The following is a 20,204-nucleotide window of genomic DNA, read 5'->3' on the forward strand; positions in this document are numbered from 1 at the left end:
TGCATTTCCCCAAGCTTCACCTTCTTCAAAGGACCCGCAGACATCCTTCAGCTGCAGTGATGATAACACCAGCGCAAAGCAGATGCCCTTTAGCCTCTGGATCCTGACTGCTGCATCACCTTTCCCTCTCCCGCGAGGTGTCTGAAAAGGAGAAGATATTTCATTATTTAGTTTCTGTGTTTTCAGGTCTCTCCTCTGGTTCCCAGGCTTCTGAGAAGCACAAAATCCTGTGAGCAGGCAGTTCGGGTTTAATTAGAAGCTTTTCAGCTCTCCCTGATGTCTGCCTGTGGTCTGCTTGATGCCATGCGCTCTGATTTATCAAGTGTTATGACGCTGCAGCTGTTTGATATCGATACATCCAGAACCAGTTTCCCAAACACTGTCTAGTTGATATAAACCATGCAGGAAGCCCAGAGCAATGCATAAACAGGAAGAAATAGCTTAGGCGGAGCTGAGCTTTGAGGCTACAGAGAGCTTGTCACTGGAGCAGGGGCAGCAGGACACCCGTTGCAGCCCAACTGTTGAGGTTTCTACCTGGCTGTATGTGCCTGTAGGTGTTCAAAGCTAACCTTAGGCTGCTGCAGGCTTCCACTATGGGCCAAATCCTGCTTGCTTTTCTCCTCTGACCAACATCACTGCTTTTATGAGGCTACTAGAGCTGATAAGGTTGTAAGAAATTACTGTATGTGAGTGAAAATCATCTTGTGCCATTCTTCTCGAGAGAGGAGACAAAACGGAGACAAGTGGTCTGGGTTCACTTTCTTGTTCATGCAGCTGCCTCCTCTCGGGGTCCTATTCCCTCCTCTGTATGCAAGAGTGTTTCCCTGTCCCCGGGGCATGCTGTGGTTTCTAAACATGAAAGGCATCTGATATACTTAGAGAAAAACCACCTAGAAGGGTAGAACCTAATAAAAATATTAAATAGAGGTGTATGCACTTTTGGGGTTGAAAAACTTGAAATGCATCAGGAAGGGAAGGAGTTCCATGGCCGCTTCAGGTTGTTTTTTTTCCTTGTGTCCTGTTTCTGTAGCAACCCAGTGATGTCCTAACTCTGCAGCACCAGCCTCTTTCTTTAAAAAACACCTCGTCCCTGCCACTCAGCATTGTCCTGGCCTTAGAGCAGCCCTTCTTAATCTGTGGTGCAGACCGGCAGCCCCTCTCTGCAGACGTTCAGGTGAGCAGCCGTGGGCCTTCCCGCTGGTGGGGTTTGAAGAGCGGGGAGTGTGGTGGTACGTTTCTGTTGGGAGGTCCTCAAGTAGAGAAGTTTGTTCTTTAGACTCAGTGGTAGAGTGACTAAATCAGATTTGAAATGAGCTGCTGAAGGAAACGAAATATCATCTGAACTGGGGAAATACATCCTGGCTCTAAGACGTGAGGAGAGGGGAGCAGGCAACTGGGTCTGGGCAAGCCGTGTAGTAAAGGTGTCTCTTGGAAGCCATCGAGCTCTCCAGCAGCCATTCTCAGATAACCCCAAGAGCAGCTTGCTTTCTTCAAGGGCAGCCCTGCTTTCAGGAAGGCTGAGGAAGCTCCTCCAGCTGCTGCCTGGCCCCTGCCCTGTTGTTGGTGAAGGTGTTGGACATGGGCTCTGCTAAACACTTGTAGGCACGGCCACCACTTCTGTGCTGTGCCAGTGACTAGCCCCTGCAAGGGTGAGGCTGCAGTGCCATGCTACTTGTGCCGTGAGGGTAAAGGAGTTCCTCTAGAGTTGGGGCAAAAGGCGCTGGTGTGCCAGAGTGCTGATTTAGTTGTGTATTTAGCACATAGCTTCTGTGGGTCCCAAATTCAGCAGAAGAATATTTATTTTCCTTGTGAATTGTGCAGAGCACAGTGAGATGAGCCTGAGATAGTCTCAGACAAGAGCGTGGTGGGTCTTGCAGTCAGGTGCACACTGTGAAGGAAACGCAGGATGAACTGAGAAGCCTACGCTGGGGTCACATGTTGAACGTTTACACGTTTCGTGCTGCCAGACCTTGGGACTTCATCACACTGGTGATTAATACTCTTCATTTCCTTGCAGCCCGTGAAGCTGGAGATAGGGGAGGAACTTCATCTCTCCATCAGATTTAACCCTGCTTATGAAGAGGATTTGTGTACCCGGGTAGTAGAGAAGGTTCTGAAGATACAGTTTCTTGAGCATCCTCATGAGGAGCGGGTCACCGTTCGGGGAGAAGTCCACTTCCCAAATCTCCATATCCAGCCCATGGCCCTGGACTTTGGCTGCATCTTGAATGACACTGAAGGTGTGTGTTACGTTGAGATGACCAACTGCAGCCCGCTTCTTGTCCAGTACCACTGGGCGTTCCTGATGGACAGCCACGTGAGCCAGATGAGGTCTGTGCCCCTTTGCTCTCTCCTCGAAGCTCTTCTCCTTCCTCGTGTCCTGTTTGTGCTTTGCAAAGACCAAGGCTGTTTGCCCGTGATCTGACAAATTGCTTTCACCTTTCCCTGTGGGAGTAACACCTACCAGCTGTGGTCGGGCTTAAGTGCTCAGGGGATAAGTGATCTCCACCAGTTTGATGCTGGGAAGGAGACAGCGTTCTCCAGCCAAGCTGGGGCTGTGAGATGCTACCAACGCTTTTTGCATTGTCCATAACCTAGAGTCCTGCTTTATTTCTGGAGCTACAAACCTATACTTAGGCACTGGGACAAGCAGATATGTGATGTGACCTCTTTTTCTTCCCTGCCAACCCTATGTGTTGTCATTTTACACTAAGAACCTACACAGGCACTGCCACCAGAACGATGTGCTGCTGCCCCAGTCTCTTGCTGCTGCTTTGCTGTAGCCCCCATACTGGTTCCCCTGGGAAGGAAGGCTGCTGTTGGAAAGCTGCTGTAGCCCCCATACTGGTTCCCCTGGGAAGGAAGGTTGCTGTTGGAAAGCTGCTTTCTCAGACCTTTGTGGCCTGAGGCAAACACCACACTGGTGAAGTGAATTTTTATCTGTTAAACTGCTCATCACATTCCCCAAACAGCTATTTAGTGTTTTACAGGGCAGCTTTGGGTACAGCTGTAGGTGTTGGTGGGAAGCACTTGTCTGAACGTCCCTGGGAAGCAGGGCCAGCCAGCGCTGGGCTGTGGTTTCCAAGCCCAAGAGCAATCTTGCAGTTGTGCTGGAGTGCATTTATAAACACATTCCTAGCAGTTCCTCCCACTGTGGCCTCTCTGCATAGTACAAAAGTCTAGTCTGGGCAGTTCTAATTACAGTAGAAAATGGTTTTTCCATAATGCCCTAGGAAACCCAGCAAAGTTAACCATTGTGTGTTGCTGAGGAGAGGGGCTCTGAGGAGGAGGATGGAGGCGGGGGACCCTCCCGAAAGCATCAAAACCCTATGGCAAAACCACAAGCTTTGAAGGCAGAAGCCCAGGGAAGAGGGAGAGCCTCGAGTCGCCTCCCCCCTGAGTGGGAAGAGTGAGCTGCTGCTAACGAGGGCGGCGGTGAGTCAGAGTGGGCGGAGACTGGAGTGACACTCTACGCCCCTCACGTACAAGAGCAGCCCCCTGGGAGCGCAAGCAACCAGGAGCGCGGCGAACAGGGCGGGCAAACAGGGCATGGCGCGTCAGAAGGGTGAGGTGCGTCAGTTTGCACGGCAGTTCGCGCAGGCAGGGCGAGCAGACAGGGCGCAGTCTATCTCCGCGCTCTAGAGCCTATCTGAGCTAGCTTCTCTTATCGTCCTCCACTAGTAGACTGAACCATGGTCTCCACTCGGGTCAAAACCACCACCAGAAAGGACATGGCGGCCCAGACGAACTGCCACGCAAACATGCAGCGGTCCAGGTTCAGGGCTGCAGGGAGTGTCTAAGGCTGTCAGTTCTGTCAGATGGCACCAGTGATACACCTGTGTGCGCTGTGATCAGCTGGATGACCTGCTCAGCCTTGTGGTGGAACTCAAAAAAGAAGTCGAGAGATTAAGAAGTATTAGGGAGTGTGAAAGGAAAGTTGATTGGTGGAGTAACACCCTAGCAACAGGAGCAAATGGAGGCTCCAAACGAGGCAGGTAATCCCTCAACCTCTTGCTACCAAGCAGAAGGAGGGGACCTAAGAGATGGGGGAGGCTGGAAACAGGTCCCTGCTCGGGGAGGCAGGAAAATCCTCTCCCGACCTCCCTCACCCTCCATGGTGTCCCTTCACAATAGATTCAGGACCCTGGAACTTTTGAGTGAGGAAGAGAAGGAGGAAGGAAATGAGACAAACAAAGAGGAAGACCAAGATCCACCAAGGGCAGGTCATTCTAGACCAGGTATTAAAACCAGTTCTAAAAAGAACCCCAGAAGAGTCATTGTAGTGGGTGACTCCATTCCGAGGGGTACCGAAGGCCCCATATGCAGACCGGACCCGCTTCATAGGGAAGTCGCTGCCTCCCTGGGGCCCGCGTCAAGGACCTCAAGGCAAAACTCCCCGCTCTAGTGAGACCCAAGGACTACTACCCTCTCCTGGTTTTTCAGGTAGGTAGTGACGACATTACTAGGAGTAGTCCTAAAGCAATTAAGAGAGATTTCAGGTCCTTGGGGAAAGTGATTAAGGGGTCGGGGGCACAGATTGTGTTCTCCTCCATCCCTTCAGTTGGGGGGATGGATGAAAAAGAATACAGGAGAACTCAACAGATGAGCTTGTGGCTCCAAGACTGGTGTTACTGTCAGGGCTTTGGATTTTTCAATCATGGGTTGGTATACAGGACGCCAGACCTTTTGGCATTAGATGGGATGCACCTGTCCCAGAGGGGGAAGAGGATCTTGGGGCAGGAGTTAGCTGGGCTCATTGACAGAGCTTTAAACTAGATTTGAAGGGGGAAGGGGGGAAAACATCAGCCCATCTGAAGTGCATGTATATGAATGCACACAGCATGGGTAACAAACAGGAGGAGCTTGAAACCATGATGAAACAGGAAAATTATGATGTTGTGGCTATTACAGAAACATGGTGGGATGTCTCCCATGACTGGAGTGTGCCAGTTGAGGGCTACAAGCTCTTTAGAAGGGACAGACAAGGAAGGAGACGTGGTGGGGGTGGCGCTGTATGTTAGGGACTGTTATGATTGCCTTGAATACAAGTGTAGTGAAGACAGGGTGGAGTGTCTTTGCGTTAGAATCAGGGGGAAGGCCAACAGGGCAGATGTTGTAGTAGGAGTCTACTATAGGCCACCCACCCAGGACAGAGAGGTGGATGAAATATTCTATAGGTATTTAGGAGAAATCTCACAATTGCTTGCCCTTGTTCTTGTGGGAGACTTTAACTTCCCAGACATCTGCTGGAAATACAACACAGCAGAGCGGGACCAGTCCCGAAGATTCCTGGAATGTGTGGGAGACAACTTCCTGACGCAACTGGTGAGAGAACCAACCAGAGAAAGTGCCCTGCTGGATCTCCTCTTTGTGAACAGAGAAGGACTTGTGGATGATGTGGCGGTCGGAGGATGACCAGGGCACAGCGATCATGAAATAATAGAGTTCTCTATTCTTAGAGAGGCCAGGAGAGGGCTAAGCAGGACTGACATCCTGGACTTCCAAAGGGCTGACTTTGTCTTGTTTAGGCACCTGGTTGACAGGATCCCTTGGGAGATGATCCTGAAGGGTATAGGGGTCCAGGAAGGGTGGGCACTCTTTAAGAAAGAAGTGTTTATGGCTCAGGAACAGGCACTCCCTAGGTGCTGTAAGAGAAGCCGGAGACAGAGAAGACTCCCCTGACTGAACAGGGAGCTTTTGTTGCAACTCAGGGAGAAAAGGAAAGTTTACAGCCTTTGGAGGAAGGGGCTAGCCACTCACAGTGATTACAAAGAGGCTGTGAGGCTCTGCAGGGCAGAAATCAGGAGGTCCAAATCCCAGCTGGAAATTACCCTGGCTTCAGCAATCAAGGATAACAAGAAATGTTTCTATAAGTGTCAACAGCAAAAGAAAGATCAGGGAGAGTCTCCATCCCCTGCTAGATGCAGGAGGAAACATGGTAACAAGTGATGAGGAGAAGGCTGAGGTGCTTAATGCTTTCTTTGCCTCAGTCTTTAATAACAAGACAAGTTGTATTGAGGGAATCCAGCCTCCTCAGCCAGAGGACAGAGACTGGGAGAACGACCCACCCACAATCAAGGAGACAGTCAGTGACCTACTGCATCACATAGACACATACAAGTCTATGGGACCTGATGGGATACACCCGAGGGTGCTGAAGGAGCTGGCTGGGGTGCTCACCAAGCTGCTTTCCATCATTTCCCAGCAGTCCTGGCTGACCGGGGAGGTCCCGACAGATTGAAAACTGGCCAATGTGACGCCCATCTATAAGAAGGGTCGGAAGGATGATCCAGGAAATTACAGGCCTGTCAGCTTAACGTCAGTGCCTGGGAAGCTGATGGAGCAGCTCATCCAGAGTACCATCTTACAACACGTGCAGGACAACCAGGGGATCAGGCCCAGTCAGCATGGGTTTAGGAAAGGCAGGTCCTGCTTGACAAACCTGATCTCCTTCTACGACAGGGCGACCTGCTTATTGGATGAGGGAAAGGCTGTGGATATAGTTTACCTTGACTTTAGCAAGGCCTTTTACACTGTTTCCCACAGCATTCTCCTGGCAAAACTGGCTGCTCGTGGCTTGGATGGGCACACGCTTTGCTGGGTAAAAAACTGTCTGGATGGCTGGGCCCAGAGAGTTGTGGTGAGCAGAGTTAAATCCAGTTGGCGGCCGGTCACGAATGGTGTCCCCCAGGGCTCGGTTTTGGGGCCACTCCTGTTTAACATCTTTATTGATGATCTGGACGAGGGGATCGAGTGCACCCTCAGTCAGTTTGCAGATGACACCAAGTTGGGTGGGAGTGTTGATCTGCTCGAGGGTAGGGAGGCTCTGCAGAGAGACCTGGCCAGGCTGGAGCGATGGGCTGAGGCCAACTGTATGAGCTTCACTAAGGCCAAATGCCGGGTTCTGCACTTGGGCCACAACAACCCCCAGCAGCGCTACAGGCTTGGGGAGGAGTGGCTGGAGAGCTGCCAGTCAGAGAGGGACCTGGGGGTGTTGATTGCCAGCCGGCTGAACATGAGCCAGCAGTGTGCCCAGGTGGCCAAGAAGGCCAATGGCATCCTGGCCTGTATCAGCAATAGCGTGGCCAGCAGGGACAGGGAAGGGATCTTACCCCTGTACTTGGCACTGGTAAGGCCGCACCTTGATTACTGTGTTCAGTTTTGGGCCCCTCACTACAAAAAGGCAATTGAATGACTCGAGCGTGTCCAGAGAAGGGCAACGAAGCTGGTGAAGGGTCTGGAGCACAGGTCTGATGGAGAGGGGCTGAGGGAACTGGGGGGGTTTAGTTTGGAGAAGAGGAGGCTGAGGGGAGACCTCATGGCCCTCTACAACTCCCTTAAAGGAGGTTGCAGAGAGCTGGGGATGAGCCTCTTTAACCAAGTAATGAGTGATAAGACAAGAGGGAATGGCCTCAAGTTGCACCAGGGAAGGTTTAGACTGGATATTAGGAAGCATTTCTTTACAGAACGGGTTGTTGGGCGTTGGAATGGGCTGCCCAGGGAGGTGGTGGAGTCCCCATCCCTGGAGGGGTTTACGAGTAGGGTCGACATAGCTCTTAGAGATACGGTGTAGCTGGGAACTGTCAGTGCTAGGTTAATGGTTGGACTGGATGATCTTCAAGGTCCTTTCCAACCTAGATGATTCTGTGATTCTGTGAAGTGCTGCCATTACAAATAATAGAGATAAACAGGTTTGTTTAGAGAATTGGAATCTGGCTCAGAGGACACAACCTGCTGGGAACTGGAGATTAGCTATGGCTATGAGGAGAGCTGGGCACTGGGGTAGCCCATTGACAGCCGGATCTTACCGAGTAACAACCAGTCTTTAGTGTGGCCCTTCTTGATGCACGGCACCTTCAAGAGCAGACCCTAAAACGCAGAGGAAAGCCCGCAAAAGCAGGTGGAGGGAGGTGGGCAGGGAAGGAGGAGCAGAGCTGTAAGCTCTGCTTGGAGGCCCCTGTCAACTCCTGGTAAATTAGATTAGGATTTAATTGGAAGCTAGAGGGAAAATCTAATTTTGATGATAGAACAATGCATATGTTTTATAATAACAGAGAAGCAAGCACGTTACAGCAAAGCCTGTGTGGAATTAATTTCTTCTGGGGCCACTCGCTGGCCAGTTGCCTGTTTATCTTTACTCTTTTGTTGTTTTAGAACCAATTTAGGTTTTTGGAAATGTGAATGCTGAATCAGTTTTCAGCTTTTAATTACCCCGTCTCCACCTAAACTGGCTTAGGACCCAAGCCTGCAGGTGCTTGTTCTTCCAGGGGATGCTGAGTCACCCAACTCTGCTGAGTCGGTAGCAGTTGAGGGTCCTGAGCATCTGGCAGGGTAGCAGCCTCTGCTCCGAAGGGTTTGGCATAGCCCCTTCACTGGTTCGTTAGCACTGGGGACATTGTAGCAGCTCCCTTTTCTGCTCTGTATGTTAATTAAGCAGAAATGTACTTGCTGTGGGTCCCTCAGCAGACACCATGTGATTCTCCATGGCAGAGCTGGAAATGAAGATGGTCTCCAAGCTATTAACACCTCAAGTTACTCATTAAGAGCCTGGCAGAAGGGCAGCATGTCAGATATTATTTCTGGTCCACATTAAGCACTGTTAGTGTTCTAAATTATCAGATCAAACTCACCCAGTCTGACATCGAGGGAATCAAACATCAGGTCTCGTGAAGGTGAGATCAATAGAGTTTAACCATCCATCCATCCATCCGACCTTGCTGGAGCCGATCAGCAGAGACTGCCACCATCAATCAGACACACACGTTTATTCTGGCCAGGAGAGAAAAATGTTTTTCCTCTGCCTGGACAAGGCTGTGTGCTTAGATCTTTTTTTCTTCTAATTGTTCAACCTATTTTTCCTACTTACCCTTTAATCACTGCTGCTACTTTGAGCAGAGCAATCATATAAGCAACACAGTCCAACCATTGCTGTGTGGTTGGACGTGCCCAACTCCCGCCAACCCATGTCCCTTCTCTGGCACTGCTGAGCCATAAATCTCTCATGGTTACTGTTCTTCTAGACCTCTACGTGGTTAGAGACAGACTGAGAATACGTTCTCCTCACCCCTTGGGCCTTTGATAGCTCAAAGCCGAGTTAAGCCTTTGCACCAAGATGTTTTCTGCAGCGTTGGAATGGGTCACCAGAGTCACCCAGCAGGAGACAGTAGGTCTGGAGTCAAATTCAGACATTTCATCATATTTCTTACCTTAAAGGTTTCTTCCCGAAAGACTGATTTGTCCCCCTTTCTAAGGGCAGTATCCAGCTCCTCAGCTTTGTTTGGGTTTCCCATCAAAAGGAAGACATTAAATCCCAAAGGATATACAAGGATTTTCTTTGAGACCTGTGACAAAGGCTGCCAAAGGCTCATCCCCAAACTTTGCTGTTCTCTAGAGTTTTCATCCTCTGTTAAGGACCTGTGCCTTGTCATTTACTTTGAGCATTGCTGTTCCTGCATCACCTCTTTGTCCCCTTCATGCAAGACATGTTTCCTCCCTGGGACAGAGCTGACACACCCCGAGCAGTCCGTGTGCCAGGATGGATCAGCAGGGAGCTCTGCACCTCTGTGGCACGTGTCAAACCCCCTCTGTGTATTGATCTGGCATGTCTGGAGAGTGGGAACTTCGTAGCTACAAATCCAGTGTAATGAATTGCCAGTAGATTCTTTGGGGAAAGGGTTTGTTGAGCTAAACATGTAGAAAATGACTCTTTCCTTTCCATCCAGGATTCTCTCAGCCAATGTGTTTTGAACCAACCAGGAGCCTTTCTCCTCCCAAGTGGGTCTTCCTACAGCATTAGTAACTTCTCATTCCTCCGCCCTCTCTCCTTCCATGTCCCCTGGCAGGTTGCAGTGCAGGGACCCTGCGAGCCAGATCCCAGCTCAGAAAACCCCAACTCTCTGTTATATTTGATGGAGTTTCTGCTTTGTTGTTTTTGTAACAAGGAAGAAATGGAAAATGCAGGCAGTGAAAAACAGTGCAAGGCAAAAATCTGACAGCAGTCCTCTGTCAGCCAGCGGAGGGGAGAGGGAGCAACAGCAGCAGCAAGCATGTACATCCGAAATGCACCCATCCACCGTGCCCCTGGTGCTGGGGAGTCTCAGGTGGGTGACAGTAGACCATACCCCCTCCTCATCCCCCCAGTGCCATCAGCTCCTTGGGGCAGTACGTTTTGGGCTTTGGTAGCCCCATGGGTGCTGCTTTCCCTGCTTAAATCCCGTGGGTAAGTTAGAAAAGGGCTGAGTCGTGATGGAAACGTGCTGCTGAATGCGGCCTTCAGCTCCGTGTGGTTTGGCAGCAGCAGAGAAGTGTTTTGCTCAGTGTAAGGGAGAAGCGGCCTCTTATTTCTCAGAGATGGAGTGTCTTGGAGCAAGGGCTGGTGCCAGGCAGGCTTCACCTGGGGTGGCAGTGCAGCTGCTGTGAACAGCTGATGGAGAGCTTTGTGCGCGTGGACAGAGACACTGGGGAGCTGGAGCTAGGGAGACTTGGAAATTTGCTGCCTGTTGCACCCAGAGAGAATGAAAAGTAAATAAAATGATTGCCAGGGAGGGGTTTGGAGCCAGGCGTAAGTGAGCACATGTTGTTACCAAGTCTATCTTAGAGACATAAACCTGCATACTAGGTGTGGTACAGTGATGCTTTATCGGGACAAAGGTTGGGGGGTGATGATTTTCTATTTGCAACATGTCTGTAAGTTTCTTTCTTCTCTGCTGTCACCATGCACCATCCATCTCCGTGCCTCTTCCAGCACGGTGCTGCTCTTTTCCCAGCTCACGTGCTGGCGAGTCAGCCAGCCTGCCCCAGGCCTGGGCATGGCACCTTCTGGTTGCGCTCCTGGGAGCCTGGCTGCAGGTTTGAGACAGCCCCAGGGCTTCTGACCACCCATTACGCTGTCGCACACCTGGAGGACTTTCACCTGGGCCATTGCAGTGGAGGTTGGAGCCCAGAACAGCTGCGTGAGAATCGCTTTAACTATTCCTCTTGGGTTTTCTGGGGCTCAGCCTCCCCCTTTGCACGAGGGTGACAGACCCTGAGAGCTGTCCTTCGCCTCGGGGACTGGGGAGCACTGAGTAGTGAAGCCACCAGATGAAATCTGGGGGGCAGGATGGGCTATTTAGTCCTCTTTATTTGCTGACCTGCTGTCACTGCATGTGGCAATGAGGAGTAAGGTGACATAATTTTCCAGACCTTGTTTCCCATAATTTCTCCAGCAGTTTCTCACCCTTCACTCTTTTCCTGCTTCCAGCAGGCTGTGCATCAAACAGCTTTCCTTAAGGGAAAATCCCTCTGAACACACTGGCGTCACTCTGCCCAAGAGTGCTATCTCTGGTATCGCTGTGCTCTTTCCCGGTGCATCCCTGTCTTCAGAGGGTAGGTGAGAAATCTTTAAACTCTTAGGAGAAGGGGCTGAAGCCAAATTTGAATCCAGGTGCCAAATCTTCACATCTTTTTGCGTGCACAGGGGATTTTTGTGCTGATTCCTTCTAGTCCAAGGTGCTGCCTAGTGCAGAGGTGATGGAGAGCCCAGCTTCCCTGCTGGTCCCATCATCAGCCCTGAGCTGGCTGCTGCCGAGACAGGGATTGGCAGCAAAAACCCTTCCAGAGAATGGGGATTTTGTCCTGCGTGAGGCTGGACACTCACAAGACAGTGAAACTGGTGCTCATCCTTCTGTACAGCCACTCTTTCCTCTCGAGAGGCTGATATTGGGATGGTGGATGGGCAGGATGGGTTTTGGGTGGGTTTCAGATCTCTTGCTGCTGACTGGCTCGTTTAAGGCAGACAAGAATACCAGTCAGGGAGATCATTTCCCAAAACACCATCCCGTATTTCTTTTTCAGAAAGAGTGGGATCTGCCTGGCATGTGCCAGTGCTCTGTTTTCCTCTTGTATCACCGAGGAGACAGGAGACTGTCCCGGCATGGAGCAGAAGCAATGCTTGCTGTTCCCCTAAAAGCCAGAGCCAGTGTTTTGGTCCCACAATGGTTTCTTTGCCGATGTTTTCTTTGGCCACAGCCACCAGCTCCATGTGCTCTAGGTGAGGAGCCACTCTGTGCTGTGCTAGACTCTGTTAAATGAGCCTGTTATAAAAAAATCATCTCTTATCCACCTGGTCCATCTCTTCATCCCTGAAAACAGCCACAGTGGGAAGACCTGCTGTTACTACTGCCCTTGTAGCTGTGCAGGAGCATTGATTCATAGAAATCGCAAGTTGGAAGGGACCCATAAGGATTAAGTCCAACTCCCTGATCCTCGCAACCACATAAAACTAAATCATATGACTAAGAGCATTGTCCAGGTGATCACATAATCACAGAATCATTCAGGTTGGAAAAGACCCTCGGGATCATCGAGTCCAACCCTTGGCCGGACTCTACAAAGTTCTCCCCTACCCCACATCCCCCAACAGCTCATCCAAACGACCCTTAAACACATCCAGGGATGGGGACTCCACCGCCTCCCTGGGCAGCCTATTCCATCTGAACTCTGAACTCTGATCCTTGATCCTTGAACTCTGACAGATTGCCACGCTGCTTGCAGAAGCAGGTGGGTTGTCTTTGCCAACTCAGAGAACAAGTAGCAATTGGTTAAGGCAGCATGGACCCTGCATTCACACAGCCCAGGTGAGGACTTTGGGATGTCAGGGATGTATCACCATAAATCTGTGTCTCCTGACTTGGCCAGGGAGGCAGCCAGGGGCAAAGAGAGGGCAAACCTTTGGCTCTCTACAGCACAGCAGCCTGGGGAGGACTTCAGGTCCCAGGGAGATTTAATGGGGCTCTGCGAAGAGCAGGGCAGCCCAAAGAGGTGCCCACCCCAGAGTTAATGGTGTAGGCTGGTGCGAGAAGGATTGGCTTATTTCCCACCTCTGCTTCCTGTAGCAGGAGGCAGGAGTCCTGGGGGGTTGGGCACCCCAAGGGTCCTTCTGGGCCAGTTGGCATGTCATGCACTTTGAGAGTGGCTAACTCAGTTAATGCCGCTTTTTCAGCTGCTCTGCGCTCGGGAGAGTCATCTTTCTCCTCTGTGTGAAACCCTTCCAACTGTGAGCTTGCTTTGCTTGCTTCCTCTTCGGTGGTACCTGTCACCTCTCCCTCACCCGCTTGCCTCCATCACCCCACAGCCGTCCCCAGCTGTCCCCAGTGTCCCCTGGACGAGGCCAGTCCTGTCTGCTCGTCCCTTGCCCCGGCCCCAGGAGCTCAGTGGGGCCATTGGACTGTGAGCTCGTTTCCTGGGAGTATGTCTGCCTTGCTCTTGGTAAAGCAGGGGGTAATTATGTTGTGCTATGGGAGTGACCTTTAATAATAACCCAGCAGTGATGTTAACTCGCCTTTTACACAGGGTGAAAGCCACGCACAGCCTTAAATCTGTGATTTCTGCTGGTGCCACAAACCCTGCTCCTTCTGGACAGGGGATGGATGGTGGTGCTGGTGTACTCAGCGGGGTGGAGGTTCAGTGTCTGTCTGGGTGATCTGGGGATGCGACCCTAGGAAGTGTATGAAACTGGAGCTTGTTTTGGTTTGTTTCTCCTGCGTTAGTTATCGTTGCTGCTTTACCTTCTCCTATCTTTCCCTGCGGTGACCCGCTGCAGAGCCCCGTTGGGAGGGTGCGCTGTGGCATCGCTGCCCGCCCTGGGCATGCTGGGCCGCCTGCACCAGTGCGGGCTGGTGGAGACACCTCCTGGGGTTCAGCAGATGCTGTCAAGATGAGCAGGGGTGTTTCCTTCTAGGTGAGGACTTCAGGACATGCACTGTCATTGCAGCTCCCTCCTTTTCCTCGCTCTGCTCTTGACGCCATGCAGGGACAGTGATGCGAGCTGGTGGGCAGAGGGGCTGTGGTTGGCTTTTCCTGTGGTGCAGCTGCCAGCCCCTGTGCTCTGGAGGTTGCTTGGCCAGGGGTTGCGAGGTCTTTGTGTGCTGCCGTGGGGTGCAACGAGGCACCCAGAGCACATGGGTGCCTGGGCAGAGCCCAGGTACCTGCTGGTCCTCAACCCCCCGGATGCCCCAGCTCAGGCTTGAGCTGCTTTTTGGCTTCCTTTAGGGTGAAACTGGCCTGCCAAGCCCGCCCAGCCTGGTCCCTACCACCTCAGACTGTCCTGTTCACCCCTTTCACAAACTTGTTGAGATCCAGCTTCGGCCTCCTGCAGCCTTTCCCTAAGGAGAGGAGAGATTGAGAATCTCTCTCTTCCCAGGGCTGGGAGCCTCCTGCTTGCCTTTCTAATCCCCCAGGAGCAGCCTGCTGCTCTCAGCTGGTTATGCCCAACCACTTCTTCTGCTCCCCCCTGCTTCCTAGTATTCTTAACCCTTGCAGCCACACCCTTTGTGTTTCCAAGCTCTAGCGTTTGTCCCCATGAAGGCATCCTGAAATGGTGAGTGTCCAGATCCCTGCCACAAAGACACCTGGAGCACATCTCTCCTCCTTTGCTATCGGTCACGGGAGTCAATACAGTCTGTTGGCAGAGCTGTTTTTTGAAGCAGCTGGTACAACTGTAATTGGTGCCAATTACTTTAAATAGCATCTGCAAAATAGAGCTGTCAGGGCTTGTTTAATTTTGAACAAAGTCTACAATTATATTTATAGTTAGAGCTACTGATTTGTTCAGAGGGACCTCTGGGCAGAGTTGGATTGAGAAGCATTTTTCTATCTGTTAGAGAATCAGGAGCTCACCTGATGCTTATAAATCGCCTGGCTGATGTGCAAAGCACGAGGAAGGAGAGGACTTACTGGGTCATGTTTTGCCATCTGTAAAAGCAGTGCAAGTCAGAATAACTCCAGTAAAGTCAGTGGAGACTTCATCCAGGGCTGTGACCTGTCAAGAGAGGGAAGTACTGCTGCCGAAGGATGATCTCCACAAGGAGCCGCTGTGCCTGCAGTGCCAGTGGTGGCTGGCCCTGGTCCAGCTTCGGTTGAACCAAAGTGCCTGAGGAGCTTTAGTGCCTGTCCCCTGCAAACCTGGACCAGCCACATCCTGCGGAAATACTCTGGGAGAGGCACGAGCCCTGTCAGATGGAGCTTGAGGGGCCTCAGACCCTCCTCTGACTCTTCTCATCGAAAGTGATGGGATGGTCAAGGTCTGTGGGCTTCAGCAGGAGTCGAGGAATCTTGTGCACCCAAAAATCAAATCCTGTGGCTCCTGCTTAAAGGTGCTGGCGAGCTTTGGTTGTTGCCCCAGGAACATGAGACACTTCACTTCCACTGCATCCATTCCCACACAATTTCTGCTTTCAGACAAGAAATCAAAATTCTCCCTCGTCTCTCGAGACTGACTTTTTTTGACTTGGATAAGTAAGTGGCTGTTGAAATTGCATATTAACTTCGAGTTAATGAATACTTGGTCACAGTGGGACTGCTCGCTGCATTTAGATGAATGCCAACTCCAGCTTAATCCCTTCCAGCGTGTGCAAGACAGGAGTTGGAGGTGTCGGATCTCACCGCAGCAATGTTGCTTCTCTTCTCTGTCTCTCCACTGCCTGGTCTGAATTTCAGTGGGTGGCTCAGTAAATACACAAACCTTAGCTCAGCAGGGGAATTTATCCAAGCAAAGAAATAGGCTTCAGGGCCATTTGGATGAAATGCTGTTCAATAGTCGCTCTTGATGAGGGCAAACCCTCGCCACTGCCTTCCTCAGCTGCTGGCTAGGTGGCCCAGCTCAAGCCCAGTGTTCCCACACGGTGCACTGGGAAGGCTTTTGGTTTGCGCCTGTACTATATTATTTTGTTTTCAGCAGAAAACACTCTTGAGCTGTCTGTAGCTGGCTCCAAAGTGCCTTTTTAATATGCAGCTGATGGCCAGAAGGAGAAATAAAAGTGCACTGTAGGGGCCTGTAGCCTGTTCAGGTGCCTCGGGCATGCGGTCTCTGGTGCTTTTCCCTGTGATGACCTGAGAAGAGCTCGTGCTTTGCTGGGAGGCTCATTTTAGCCCAGTGCCATGGCTAGTGGGGCACCAGCGGGTGGTCCTTGGGGGCCTGGGCAAGGGTGCTCCACACGTAGGTGCCATGCACTAGGGAAGCAGTCTCAGCACTGTTAAAACTCTGGCATTTAATGCAAAGGGGTGGTGGCTTCTGGCTCATGTCCCTGGTGCTGGCCAGGGCTGTGGGGAGCTGGGGAACTCCTCTTGCAGCACTGCAGGGTTGAGGGGATGGTCCTCATGTTGCTGGCTCTCGCACAGCCTCAGCCAGCTGGGTCACATCATCCTGTGTGAATCTTCACGTGTAGTTTGCAGAAGCGGTGTAATTTCTAGCTCCTCTATTTTGGGAGGCGGCTGTGGGAAGCTGTGGCCCTAGCAGGCTCAGAAACCAAGAGACAGGCTGAGATATTTTCTTTTAACATCTCAGAAGTTGGGGACAGTGGGTGGCACAAGGTTGTCTTGGCCTTAGCAGGAAGGACTCCTCTCCCCCTGGTGTCAATCTGCCCATACTTCCATTAAATCCCCACTGTTAATTCCTGGATGCATTTTGTCTCACCTGAGGGGTGGCCAGGTTGGGTGAGATGGACCTGGAGGGCTTAACCCCCTTGATTTCAGCCCCTCTAGCTCCAGGCTGACCTGCTTATGTCAGGAGGCTCCATCTCTCAGCTCCACGGTGCTGGTGGAGGCACGTCCACAGCCCTTCGGCCCCTCTGGTTTGGGATGGGTGGTCTCTGCATGTGGAGGAGCTGCTCTCTGCTCCCTGCCTTCCTCCCTGCATTCACAGCCTTGGCCAGAAGGTGCTGGAGGGGAAGAGCTGCCTAAAGCTTGGGCTGATGGTGAGCAGCTTATCTTCCCCTTTCTTCTCCTTTTTGAAGACAACCCCCTTTTCTTCAGCAGCAGGAAGATTTCTTGTCCCAGGGGTCAGCTTTCTATTGACACCTTGGGTTCCTCTCTCCCTTCCTTTTCATGTTACACTTCTTGTTGTTCATTCTGATTTCCGTCACTGGAAAAAGTCCCTCACCATGCTTTGTGCTTCTCCACAGCAGGACTCACTAATCACATCATCTCCCAGCACCAGGTCCCAGAGGCTTCTGCTTTAGAATGAAAAATATTGTTGTCTAGGTACCACGATCCCATGAAGTTGCCTCAAGCCATTCTATAAAACTAAGGGTAATTTCATAAGTGATTATGGATTTTGCATCTTAGGGGTTTACCTCTCCTCAGGAGCTGTTCTTAACCTACAGTATTTATCACAAGCAGCTCTGAGAGCCACGCTTTCATTTCCTCGCTAGGATGGGTCACAGCTAGCAGTTTTGGGACAATCACCATGACAATGGCCAGACCCATGTGCTGAACTGGTGCATGGACTGGTGTGTAGCTGGAGGGCTTCGAGGTGCTCCTGGCCCTGGATGTGTTTGCCCCTGCGCTGCGGGCATCTCCCTATCACCAGGGACAGGCAGTGTCCAGCTGCAGGCTGCCCGGAGGCACCGTTGTTGCAGATGAGGTGGATTTATTTCATCCTGAGGCAGATGCCCAAGTTAGCGGCTGCTGGAGGTGTTGAGCAGGTGGGTCACCCCTCAGGGCACCCCAATACTTGTTAAGGTGCCTGGGCTGAGAGGAGCGAAGGTTGCACTGGTGGGACTGGAGATGGGCGATGCTCTGCAGGGGCAAGCGCGTGCCTTCGTCCCCTCCAGTCCTGCTTTGCTCTTCCACATGGACGGTGCTGCGGTTGCCTTTGGGGTCCCCCATGGGCTCCCAGTAGCAGGCAGAGGGGGCTGGGGAGGGGTGACAGTGCTGCTGCTCATCGGTCCCTGCTTGGGGCAGCTCGCCTGGGCAGAGCCTTGTTCTTGCATGTGGTTGCAGGAAGGACAAGACAGGTGGGATCTCTTGGGGTTGTGAGGCGCAGAGCCTCTAATCCAGAAATGGAAACCAGCCTTAAATGATGAGCTGCAAAGCTAGAGACAAATACTCATTTAGGAGCACGTCGCTAAAGGCACTGCGTTCCCAGCTGGGAATGAAGCACCCACATTGCTGTAAAAGATGGGCCTCGTTTGCCCTCGGGAACACGTGCAGATAGGCGTGGTGACAGGCAGGCATGGTTCCAGTGTGTCCCTCCGTGGGGCATCAGAAGGGTGAACAGAGTTACTGTGAGCACCTGCTGCAGTTTGAAACAGGGAATGTAGTCTGAGTCACTGGGAATGTTCGAAAATATTAAACCGAACACTTTTTACTGACACGTGTTGGTCAAACTATCAACTCAGTCCTGTCAGTAAGATGAGCTGTTGAACTGCTTTGCTGAATCATTTGCCAAATTGGTCCTCAAATGGTTTGTGTTTAGAAGCTGCTGGGGAGGTGATCGTGCCGTTGGTAAGTGCCACATCGGTTATAGCCTTGTTTCAGCAGAGCTGCTGCCCTTTCAGCGCGAGGTGCGGTTGGAGCCGTTGTTTCACAACCAGGGAATACCGGTGGCACAGCAGGAGCTGAACCTTGTCATCGGCGTTTGCTGTGTATTGATTAAAAATGACCAAAGCTTCCTTCCCCAGAGCACCAGTCGCTGCTGCTTCGGTGCTCCTCAGGGATCAACGGGCTGTTCAGTTGTGAGTCTCTGCCTGGAGTTGCTCAGCATGTCTTTCCACGCTGCCCCGCGTGTGTGGGGGTGTCCTGTGCCGGGCTCTGTGGGTGCCCCCGCACGGTGCTGGGCTCTGTCGGGGTTTGGGCACAGCAGGCTCCGGGCTCCATCCCTGCTCCTGCCTTACAGTGCTGGGAGAAAGCCTAGGGCATTGCTGCTTGCTTGTGCTGACCCGCAGCTGCGGGTGGGTGTCAGGGGAAATATTCCGGATTAGCACCTGGTAGAGCTGCAGAAGTTCTCGCTTTGGCCCTCTGGGTGGGGGAGGCACAGTCTGCAGCTGTGGGTGCTTTCGGGAGGGCACTGGTGGGTCTGCACTGGCTTGTTGCTGTCCGGATCTGCCCCTTTGTGTCTCAGGCTCACCTTTTTGCACAGTTTGTGTGTCTCTTCCTTTCCTGCTGTGCTTTTTACCTCCCTACAGGGCTTTCACCTGTGTCCTCTTCCATTTCTCCTTGCAACCAGTTGCCAGCTGCCTGCGCCGCCGCTATACCAGCGTCATCCCTAGGCAGCCCCATATGCTGACCTGCTCCATCCTGGTTTCAGAGCTCCTGGGTCAGACCCGTTACTGAGTTCACACCACGAGTGCCCAGCCGGGGGCTACATCCTGGAGCTGTTCATGCAGGCTTCCCTCCCTCCCACTGCAGGTCCACAATCAAAGTTATGTTATTTTCCAGGTTCAGCCTTCCAGTATCTAAATTTTTCATCAAACCCCAACCACCAAAGGAGGAGGGAGCCTGGTCAGAGCACTCAGTGTCTGCAGGGAGCAGCTGCAGGGATGGAGGTGTGGAGGAGCCAGCCAAAGCCCTGGGAGCCGCAGGGGATCCTGCCCAAGAGCCAGCAGATGCAGATGACTCCCTGGAAGCAAAGGTAGATTTTCTTGTACACCTACCGCTTGCGTTGCCTCCCCCAGCTTGCCACCAAAAAGCCATGCTTGTGCCAATCCCCCTGTTTGCTGCCCTGCTGTCATGTGCCCTGAGGGCGGGCTGGGCAGCAGGGCCAGTGGCTGGACACGGGGCTTCTGGGGAGGGAGAAATCAGGTAGTTTTGCTTGGAGAAGCCCACTCAGATCCTACGGAGCTATGCTGAGTTTGGGTTTTTTTGGCTTGTTTTCACACTGTAAGATGAGGCTTTTATCTGCATCATGATGTGAAGGCTTCCAGTTTCCTCCCCGTATCAAGCTGTGCCAAGTACTGTGATCTCCATGTACCACCTTCTCACCCCCAGCTGGAGCCGCCTGTTTTTATGTCTCTGCCTTCACCCGAGACCTGCAGCATTGCAGGGATGGCCATAGAGCTCTCTTTGATAAAACGAGACTTTGCAAAGTCATTGTCTCTTCCTCCTGGCATGGAAAATGGCCTTTGGTGTGCTGACCGTCCTGGTGAACCTTGGTGCTTTGGGGCTTGACGTCCATGCTAGTGGGAACTGGCGCCTTGTTCTGGATTGTGTGGGGCAGAGGCTGCTCCTGGGGCAATAGAAAAGGATGCAGGAAAGCATGGGAAGTTCTGAAAGCACTGGCGTTGGCATTAAGTTTAAGGAGAGGGGTTGCACTTGCTCACATCCAAATATCGATCATTTTAACATTATAACTGCACTTTTTTTCTGAATCAGGAGAAATGATACCCTGTAGACATAAAGAATAGTGTGGCTGAATGTTTTCGGATAGAAGCGTGGAATCACCTTTA

The 20,204-nt window shown here is 51.9% G+C and overlaps 1 protein-coding gene across 30 annotated transcripts in view; it reads left to right on the plus strand.

Moving 5' to 3' along the window:
• LOC141934040 (hydrocephalus-inducing protein homolog) overlaps positions 1 to 20,204 on the plus strand; it is a 163,703-nt gene that overhangs the window by 92,021 nt on the left and 51,478 nt on the right. For 29 of the 30 annotated variants that reach the window (XM_074849200.1, XM_074849210.1, XM_074849209.1 and 26 more), the window contains 3 exons: positions 1,031 to 1,174; positions 2,018 to 2,331; positions 19,198 to 19,390. In XM_074849200.1, coding sequence (XP_074705301.1) covers positions 1,031 to 1,174; positions 2,018 to 2,331; positions 19,198 to 19,390 — 651 coding nt within the window. The remainder of the gene's footprint in view (positions 1 to 1,030; positions 1,175 to 2,017; positions 2,332 to 19,197; positions 19,391 to 20,204) is intronic. The other variant, XM_074849229.1, reaches the window with a different exon arrangement.

Source organism: Strix aluco, chromosome 24, assembly GCF_031877795.1.
Source record: "Strix aluco isolate bStrAlu1 chromosome 24, bStrAlu1.hap1, whole genome shotgun sequence".
Lineage (NCBI taxonomy): Eukaryota > Metazoa > Chordata > Aves > Strigiformes > Strigidae > Strix > Strix aluco.